The sequence below is a fragment of the Athene cunicularia genome (assembly GCF_003259725.1).
Source record: "Athene cunicularia isolate RWA chromosome 15 unlocalized genomic scaffold, athCun1 chr15_part1, whole genome shotgun sequence".
NCBI lineage: Eukaryota > Metazoa > Chordata > Aves > Strigiformes > Strigidae > Athene > Athene cunicularia.
Window position 1 is genome coordinate 3,457,165 of NW_020799121.1, and position 9,827 is coordinate 3,466,991.

The 9,827-nt window shown below is 53.7% G+C and overlaps 2 protein-coding genes across 2 annotated transcripts in view; one reads left to right on the top strand and one right to left on the bottom strand.

Annotated features, from left to right (window-relative positions):
* Positions 1 to 962, top strand: part of DDX54 (DEAD-box helicase 54) — a gene marked incomplete at its 5' end in the record, with an annotated part of 8,374 nt that extends 7,412 nt beyond the window's left edge. The window contains one exon of the mRNA XM_026859914.1: positions 787 to 962. Within this exon, the coding sequence (XP_026715715.1) occupies positions 787 to 962 (176 nt within the window). The remainder of the gene's footprint in view (positions 1 to 786) is intronic.
* On the bottom strand, positions 683 to 9,825 carry VSIG10 (V-set and immunoglobulin domain containing 10). Its single transcript, XM_026859863.1, has 8 exons — positions 9,741 to 9,825; positions 8,725 to 9,009; positions 4,712 to 4,993; positions 3,559 to 3,852; positions 2,917 to 3,027; positions 2,472 to 2,484; positions 1,433 to 1,593; positions 683 to 1,271 (listed from the first exon to the last, which is right to left on the bottom strand). The coding sequence occupies exons 1-8, from the start codon at positions 9,823 to 9,825 to the stop codon at positions 1,204 to 1,206; spliced, it is 1,299 nt and encodes a 432-aa protein (XP_026715664.1). The 3' UTR covers positions 683 to 1,203.
* Positions 9,826 to 9,827: the final 2 nt, after the last annotated feature.

Genomic DNA, 9,827 nt, shown 5'->3' on the forward strand with positions numbered 1-9,827 from the left:
CTCCGCTCTCCTCCATCTCACACTGCCCTTATTCACAGCCCAGGGAGGGCTCAGACCCCGCTGCCCCTCACCACCTGCCCAGGAGCGCCTCCTTTCCCCTCCACGTGCCCTTGGGTTCCCCCACGCGCACCAGATCCCCTGGTTCCCCCAGTGCGTGCTCAGGTCCCCCCCCACCCTCCGCACACACTCCGACCCCTCGAGCACTCACTCCCCTGACACCCTCCACGCAAACTCACTCCCCATTTGACACAGTTTATTCCTGTTCCCCTCCACGCCCCCATCCCAGTTCCAGACCATCCTGCCCTGTTAAGCCATTCCTGCCCCTACATCCTGATCGCCTCCCATGCCCCCCACACACACCCGTGTCCCCCCAGCTCCCCTCTGAGGACACAGCTGCTCCCCGTTGTTCCTGCTGTGCCTTTCCAGTCCCTCCCTTGACCCCACTGGGGGCTCAGACTTGACCTGTCCCTCCCTCCTCTCCCACATGCCCTGGCTCCTCCATTACCCACTCTACAGTTCCCTTCCCCAGCTGCCCTGATCCCCCCGTGCAGATCCTGCTCTCCTCATCCCCTCCCTGTATAAATTCCCTCCATGCTTTCCAACACAGCCAGGGATCCCCCTCAAAACCACACTGCAAGGTAGAGATTAACTCCCAACTTAGATAACAGAGAAACATTTCAGAAGGAATAGAGGAAAAAATATTTATAATAAAAAGAATTAAGCCTCCCTAAAGTCAGCATCACCCTTGTCCTGCCTGTGCAACTGTTGTTTCTTCTGTTATCCCAGGACCCCTGCAGCCCCACGGAGACTTTCTCCATCACGCTCCCCACAACCCCAGCACTGCTCGTGGCGCCTGGGCCAGAATCCTGAACTGGTACTGGAGTCTGCCACAGGCATGGAGAGGAGTGGGCTACTGGGACCTCCTTCCCCAGCTCTGCCTGCGCTGGGTGCCACCTTGTTAAAAAAGACACCCAAGACAAAGAGGAACATGAAGAGGGGGGAAGAGAAATGGAGAAACAAGTCTGGGGAAGGAGGGAATGAAAGGTGGGGCAGGGGTGAGGGGAGGGGGAAGTGGGGGTGCTCTGGCCAAAGCAGTCCGCTGCAGGACCCCCACGGCCCGCGCCCAGCCCCATGGCGACGAGGACGAGCGTGACGCCAGGCGTCCAGCAGAGCTGCGTGTGCTTCTGCACGGAGGGGCGGGAACTACGTGCCTCGTGTCTCTCCTCCCGTGTCCTGCAGGGAGACCCCGGCACGCTGCTCGCCATCGTCACCTATGCAGGGCACAGAGCAGCAGCATCTCAGCAGGAGCCAGCAAGCCAGACAACAGGAATTCCTCCCTCACAGCAGCTGCTCCTGGAAGACCCAGAGCTTAGCAGGGGAACAGGCAGGTCTGGCCCCAAAAGCAGGCCAGCGGGCAGGTGGCAGGGCTCACCTTCCGTCAGGCAGTTGAGGTGAGCAGCCTGGATGTGGTGCCCATTGACCATCACCATCGCCTCGTGCTTGGTGGAACCGCTCCTGCTCTCCTCCTCCCCCTTCCCCTCATCGTCATCATCTGAGTCCACCAGCACTAAGACATCACCCGAGTCTTGATTCCTGTGAACAGCAGAGCAAGCAGAGGTGGCTGAAGGGCTGAGGACAGCCTGTCGTGAACCCTCCCTCCAGCCCGTGCCTGCCCTGGATCTGACAACCCTCTAACACCAACAATCAATTTTGATGGACTCTTCCAATCCTGCACTAACCGTGTTCAGGGACCGGCTGGTTTCAGACCCTGCTGGCAGCAAACACCACCAAAAGCGTTCTGCACTGCTTCCCATCGGTCTTCCAAAGTCCTCCAACCACTTCAAGAATATTCACGTACTAAACCGCATAACCCCTCCTGAGGGGAGTTATTCTCCCCTCCTGTACCGATGGGGAAACGCAGGCACTCAGAAACGAGTCTTCCCCTGCAGCAGCACCATAGCTGTGGGAACAGAACCAACAGGGGCAAGGGCAGGGCACAGGGCCAGGAGGGGTTCAGGCAGGAAGCAGAGAAGGAATCCAGCATGCCTGAACCCCCAGGCAGCTCTTGTTCATGTTCACGATCACACATCCCTCCTGAGGGGGGAAGGACATGGGCAAACGCCCATACGGGGTGGTAGATCACCATTTCGATTTACTCTCCAAGCTGTCAGGCTCCCCTGTACCCAGGAGCAGCTCTCCTGCACAGCCTCCTCCCACACCCGCACGCCCCAGCACGATGCCACTCCTGCTCTGACACCAAGAGCCCTCCGATCCCCTCGTCCTCCTGCACCGAGTCTCACTCATCCCCATCACCCCCTTCCCGCGGGAGGCTCCCATGTAAGCACAGCTTTGTCTGGGCACAGTTCCTGCCTCCGAGGTGGATTCCCCACCCTACAGGGAGATCACCTCGGCCAGGAGATGACAGACTAGTGAGGCCTCGCAGGATGGGGCTGGGGAAAATCAACACTCACCTGAATGCAGCACCTGAATGGGAGAGAAGGGAAAAGACAGTTAGAAACGAGCCCCAGTGTGCTGCTGGTTTTACCATACGACTCCTCACAGTCCTGCCTGTGGTAGGACGGTCTCTGGCAGCCACATGGATGTGAAGGTGACCTGCCCCCATATAGGATGGGAGCACCAGAAAGGTCATGAGGAAAGAGGAGAAGACCCATCCCAGCACAGTTAAGGCAAGGAGAAGGTGCCCGAAACACTCAGCTAGGGAAAGGCCTTGTGTTTCTAACCCATCTGCCTCCAGGGCTGACAGGGTTCTGGCCAGGAGCAGGATGAGACCCAAGGGCTGGGGTGATCATCAGGCTGAGTCCAGCACAGCAGAAGGGACAAGCTGGTTAGGGATAAAAACAGGCTGCCCCAGGAAGGGGTAACGCCCTCCCAGCTTGTGCAGAGGAGAGCTCCTACCTCTCAGGCACAGGAGGGGATTGTAGTACAAGATGATCCCGGTGATGGTGAGAACAGCCAGCAGGGACAGGACCACCACGGCACCCACCACCCCAACAATGTTCACCGGCTCTGTGGAGAGGAGACACAAGAGGTCAGCTTGGCACTGGGACATGGATGGATGAGGAATTTTCAGTGCAAGAGATACAGCAGGTCCCGATGCTGTCTCAGCTCCCATTTCTCATCATTGCAACAGTCCCACTTTCAGGCTCTTGTGTTTTGTTGATACAGAGAGCACCACAACAAGGCCCCTAATTTTGCACCCATGTGCATTTAGTGAGAGCAAATCAAGATGCCCACTGCATCATGAGCAGCTTGGCCCTGGGAGGAGCTCCTTTGCACTCACAGCCCCCAGGAGGGACCAAGGAAGCACCTCCCTCAGGCCTGTTACGCCAAGGCGATGGGATCGGGCCTTTTCACCCTGTGATGAAGGGAGCCAGTCCTGCATCTATGCTTGCTGCAAGTGTGTGGAAAGCATCAGCAGGCAAAGAGGGCTCTTGGTGGCACGTGGAGCCCTGTGGGGGTTTTCCAGTAGCCCCCGTGAACTGTGTTCCTGACTTCTCCTCAATCCCTGCCACAGCAACCCCTGGCAACCCCACTCACCCTTCACCGTCAGGCAAACGAACAGCTCCCTCAGCCCCACGGGGTTCTGTGCCTTGCAGACGTAACAGCCTCCGTCGGTGCCCTGGGAGCAGTTCTGGATGGTGAGCCGGGACACGTTGCCTTCCTGGGCGATGAGGTACCTCCCTCCAGGTTGGATCTCCACCTCTGGCTGGGTGATGCCCCGCAGCCAGGTGAGCCTCGCTGCCGGGGTGCTCTCGGTCACACGGCACATCAGGGTCACGTTGTCACCCACAAAACAGGTCTTTGGAGGCTCTGACTCCAAAGAAGGGATTTCTGAACAGCCCAAGGGGGAAATAAAAAAGAAAGAGTCAAGAAGGGAATGGAGGAGTTTAACATAACAAGTAATCAGCCATCTGACTTAATGATTAATAATTATTAACAGAAGGAAGTCAGACAGGAGTCTGGGACTTGAGCACTGTGGGTTTGGCACTCAGCTCACTCACTCAACTTCAGCAGCCTTCCAAGGAGTGGTCTGAGCAACTTCCACGTTACTCAGTCCTTTTTTTGACACCTGCCTTTGCATCCCCAGGGAAGAATGGTCAGATGGTAGCCAGTGAGAAGATGGCAGAGAGAAGAAAGGCAGCCCAGGAATTTTCCTTGGGATCAGCAGAGCTCTTGTTGTAGCCCTGACAACCCATGGAGGACAAATACAGCTCAGGTTTTCAAAAGCCACTTTAGTCAGCTCCCTTAGATGCTTGAAGGGGGCCTGGGGGCACGCAGGACCCTTCTGCTATAAACCAGCCTTGCCAAACTTAATCTCAAAATGAAACTTAATCTCCAGATGAGCAAGGCACTAAAACTGCCTCTCCCTGTCACTCAGGCACAAGTGCTTGCACAGGTGAAAAGCTTGGTGCAGGGAGATTTGTTGGCCCCTGAAGATGTACCCAAAACACAACTCACCTACACCTACGCCGTGAGGGGTCTCAGCTGCAGGACTCGTGCAGGCACCTCGGCACAAGCCCAGCCCTGGCACACTGCCTCGTTAGCATCTCTCCCTGAGGCAAGCGCCTGCAAGCCTGGCTTGCCTGCATGTCGCCTTAGTGCTCTGGAGGGCAGAGAATGACCGGGGTACCTGTCTGCTCCACCATTAGCAGACTCATTAATAGTTAATAAGACAGGCAAATCAACTCACTTATCTCCACAGTGCACGCAGGCTCCTCCTGCTTGACAACGTGGCTCCCAACACACTTGAACACTTTGCGGTGGGAGAGGTGGGAGCTGTTCAGTGTTTCCACGTGGGTGTCCGAGGAGCTTGTGGAGCTGATGACCCAGCTTGAGTTCTCCAGATTGTGCCCCTCTTCTCTCCAGTGCAGGGTAGGGTGGGGGTACCCCCCAGGCCAGCTGCAAAAGAGCTGCAGCATCTGCCCCGATGAGGAAGTCTCAGCCCAGCACTTTGGGGTTGACTGCGGTGGATCTATCAGGAAGAACAGCACATGGTTAGAAACATTTCTGAGCTCAGCTCTCAGCACCTCAGGGCTGGATCCCCAGCAAGTGCCTGTTTTTGCCATTGCTCCCCTTGAAAGTCTTCCTGGTTTCTCTGCCTGTCTTGCTCCCTGACCTGTGTCCCACAGCCCCAGGGGAGCACAAGGACAGCCAAGAGGGACCAAGCAGGAGGCTGTCCTGCAAAACCCCTAACAGTAACCAAAGCCAAGCCTTGAGGGACTAACGCGCAGGGAGGAAACAAATTATTGCCTCAGCTTTATTCAGCAGAGATGAGATAAGCACCTAAAAGCACAGTGGGGGAACAAAATCTCCATGCTGCCCTTGGTCCTCACACCACAGCTACAAGGGGGTCACACCGAGTCACACTACTTGAGAACAAGGCTCTGTCTTTCCACGTTGCTGATACAAGCACTCAGATTTCCCAAGGGGCCACAGAAAGCATCAGGGCTCTTGCCTCTGCTTCTCAGGGCCACCAGCTCAAAGGCTGCCCCAGCAAGCCCAGCACATTTCTGAAGGAGACTGTTCTAGTGTACAAGATGCTCTGCCCACAAGGACTCCTGGTGACTTCAGCTCGCAGGGTCAGGGCCATGGACACGTGCCACTGAAGCCAAACTAGGTGTGTTCTGTTCCTTCCTGCACCACTGTCACTGCCGTGGGGGGCCAGATGGTATCGCTCAGCCACGCACCGCACTCTGTGTCCACACCACACTGCAGCAGTGGGGACAAACTCCATAAAGAACATGGGTAGGGTAAGTCACTGCTGGCCTCATGCCAGGGCTGCATGGTAATCACCACAACTTGTTTGTTATTTAAACACAGAAACAACTACATGATGGCAGGAGGAGGTCAAAAGCCAGTAGTAACCCAAGAGCAATCCATTCAGGCAGAGCAGGTCTTATGTTTCATGCAGTGTGAGTTCTTGTCTCTCTCCCACCAGCTGGTTTCACACACACCTCCCATGCACAGACACACACACGTGTTGTTTAACAGTCATAGGGATTCTGGACTCTGATCCAGGCTGAATTATCACACTGTGTCCCTGTGGCTGGCTTGCCTAATCCAACGCTGAACAAGACCCCACTGCGAGATCAGACGCCACCAAAGCAAGCTCCACACAAGAGGTGTCAGAGGGATGCCTGATGTTTATTTTGCAGAGCAGTTATTCAAGTGACTTTCAAATGACATAGTTAAAAAAACCAACATCATGGCAAAACCCCATGTGAGCTACAAGAACATACCTTCTCGGGGCTTGGCCTTCCAGGAACTATACACATGCATCTCATATGATCTTTGAAACCATCCACCTCTGGCAAGAAAGTTCTCTACAATACTTCCTCTGTCCCAGCTCTGGGTAGGTCTCATAACTGATCCTGAATCCTGGCTGTGGTTCACAAGAGCAACCTGTCAGCCTGGATCACCAGAAACAGCCCCGTGAGGAAGGTGTCTGTGAGGCAGACACAGCCCTTCCGGTACATCCAGCCAGGGCACTGCACTGTTTGTGCTGGTTCCAGGAACCTGCCTCCTGAAGCCACCAGCTTCACGTTCTGAACTCCCAGGCCCTCCCAGTACATCTCTACTCTTCTGTCTAAATGCTAACAGTGATCTGTTCCCAAAATGTTAGTTAACATGTCAAAAACCTAAAAACCTCCAGTCCCCCATAACCAAAAAACTCTCACAAAACACCAGCTATAAGGACCTCAGGCCCACAGAAGAGCCAACAGCAGCGTGTATCAAATTGCACACAAACAGACCAAGGAATCCCTTGGAGGTGTGCAACTGCACGTTTCCTTCACACCCTGTGCTTCCCATCCAAAACAAACACAGAACAGCGGCTCAAGGCAGGGCTGCACCTTTGTTGTGTTACTAAATGTTTAATCAACTGCTTGTGGGTTTTTTAAATGCGGTTTTAAGCATAAAAAAGATTTTTGGTACAATGCATAAGATGGGTTGAAGACTGTCAACTGGTAAGTCCCACATGCATCCTACAGGTCCTGGGGGACTCTTTTACAGCAGTGCCTGGTCTATGTCTGAGGTTCATTCCAGCCCAGGCTAAGTTGCTCCAGTAACAATGAATGTGAAAAATCAGGGCCCGTGCTTCTTGTCTGACGCTGAGAAGCTTCGACTTCTGGCCTTTGCTGGTGCTTCTGCTGATCTAAAGCACCACCAGAAACACCTCTCTCACCTATTTAAGGGCACACCAGTGTCCCATATCACCTTTGTAACTTTTGGAAATTAATTGACACATTAATTTCACTCTAATAAATGAAGTTCAGAGCGCAGCACCAACACTTGGTATGCCATAGATATCTTTTGCTCATGAGTGTTTTGCATCAGTGCTCCAGATTTAGGGCTCCTGCCTCCTAAGTCCCATGACTACAGATATATTCTCTGAAGCAGACTGAGGTTCAATTCCTCCACTCCAGACCTTCGTGATGCTCCAAACCTCATCTACAGGTTCCTCACCCCAGGAAGGGAATTTTTACACGTGCGAATTTACAGAGATTTAATCTGTACAAAACAGGTACAACTTTTATAACACACACCCTTCACCAAACACCAAGAAGGAAGGAACGCCCTGAACGCAAACAGAAAACGGGTCTCGCACATGGTAGATGTTGATGGAAAGACCAGAAAGGAAGGGGTCAACATTGCACAGAGCTCTGTCACCAAAAAAGGCAAACTGGCAGCAGTCTTTCCCTCTTCTCAACCCTGTAATATGGGCTTGGCTGGCATAAAGGACAGCAGGTCACTGCCCAGGTCTGAGGGGCCAGAGCCTATGTCACACCTGATCAGACTTGGTGATGGGGTCAACAAACTAGTTTATCATCAGCAGTGAAGAAGGAACAGAAGTGACATAGAGAGGACTTAATGACTAGCAAGAGTGGTACTAGCCATAGGACCTGTGCTCCCTGCTAATCTGGAGGGGGCTGTTCCACAGAAGAGCTGGGACATCCAGGCAAGATAACGGTTCCCCTACAGAAGCAGGAAGGACCTGCACCAGTGGTGTGCAAAGTGACTCAAGCGCTCTCCAGCCTGATCCTCCACCTGTGCTGTGAAGATTTCTAAGAGAACAAATGATTGCAAGAGGGATGGAAATGTCAGAGAGGACCAAAAGACAGAACAGGAAAAAAAAGGCTGAAAGAATGGACTGTGCCGATAACAACAGGCATGTTTCCAGCAGGAAATCTGAGGAATTTGGTGTTTCCATCAGAACTGGAAGGCTGCACTGTAAGACTCAGCTGAGGACCCTCCATCCTCACACCAACATCTACTTCAAACATGCACTTCAATCAAGGGTAGAAAAGACAGGGAGCAGCAGCCCCCACCCTAAGATTTATGAAGGCTCAAGTCAGCCAGATTCTGAGCCAAAGACCACCCAAGGAAGAGCTACAGGATATTAAAGATCTGTCCAAAAACTAGTTTATCATAAGCAGTGAAGAAGGAACTGAAGAGACATAGAGAGGGCTTAATGACTAGCATTCTGTCCTCTGCATTGCACACAACTGGTCCTTGACAGACCATTTAGACAGATGTCTCGGTGCTTATGAGTGAATGAGTAATTGAGTAGTATCAGCCTGCTCACTGACTTTGCATTATAAGGCCACCTTGCCCTTTTTTACATTATTTTTCCACCAGTGCCAGGCGAATCTGGGGACCTGTGAGACTCAAGAGAGGAAATCCACAAACACAGGACAGACTTACTGGCTACCAGGAGCTGCACCCTGTGCTCATGGTCCGTCTTGTTCAGCACCTCCTTGCAAGTGTAGTAGCCTTCGTCCTGCACACGCAGCCCTGTGATGCGCAGAGAGCTGTTGTCAACCAGGGAGAAGCGGACATCCGGAGGGAAGGCGACCTTTGAGGAGAAGAGTGGTGGGAAAGAGTGTGGATCCCCTTGAAACCAAACCACCTCGGTTGCTTCTTTGGAGACATTTCGGCATAAAAGGAGGATGCTTCCTCCAACCTTCCCAAAGACCACTTCCTCTGTTCCTGCAAAACAGAAGCAACAGTGTTAAGGATGTAAGGAACCGGCAAAGCCCCCTTCCATCAGCATCTGATATATATCAACCCTCTGCAACGCTTATTAGGGGGGTTCTTGTTAAAGGATCTCCCAGATGCATTTGGCTGATAACAATGTTTAGTGCAGGCGCATGATCGGGAAGAGGACACAGCTTAAAAGGCTCAACTGGAAAGCAAGGACACGCTACTTCTGCCCGAGAGAGGGGCAACAAACAAGTGACCCGAAGGAGCAGACATGACTGGTGTTACAGCGCTAGTGGCACCAGGTCACCCAACACGGTCACCCAACGTTTTGCTGGACCAGCCCAAGTAGCCTCATCCCTGCACGGTTCAGGGAAGCACATGGTGCTGAAAAAGGAGACAGAAGCCACCCCATATCAGCAGCCATCACGGAAGATGACACAACTGTTGATCTCCCCTGTTCACCTTTCCTGCTCTCCCCTTTCCCTGCCAAAGGGCACCTGGCCCCTACAGCCAGCCCACGGGGCTGCGGGAGTGCCCCCTTCTACCAGCCCCTCGGCGTCTGCCCGGCTTTTCAAAGGGAAACCTTGTTACTTTCTGCGCAAAAAATTACTTTTTAAAAAACGAAATCAGTGTTAGGGCCCGCTGGGGAGCTCCCCTCAGGACCATGGCAGGCTGGGGTACCGCTCTAACAGTCGCCCACACGCGGTCGCCGCTCCCCTCCCCTCAGCCCCGGCTACCTGCGGCGTCCCGGCGCGGCACCAGCCTCCAGACGCAGAGAGCAAGGAAGAACCGGGCTGGCGGCGTCCCGCCGGGCAGCCGCATCG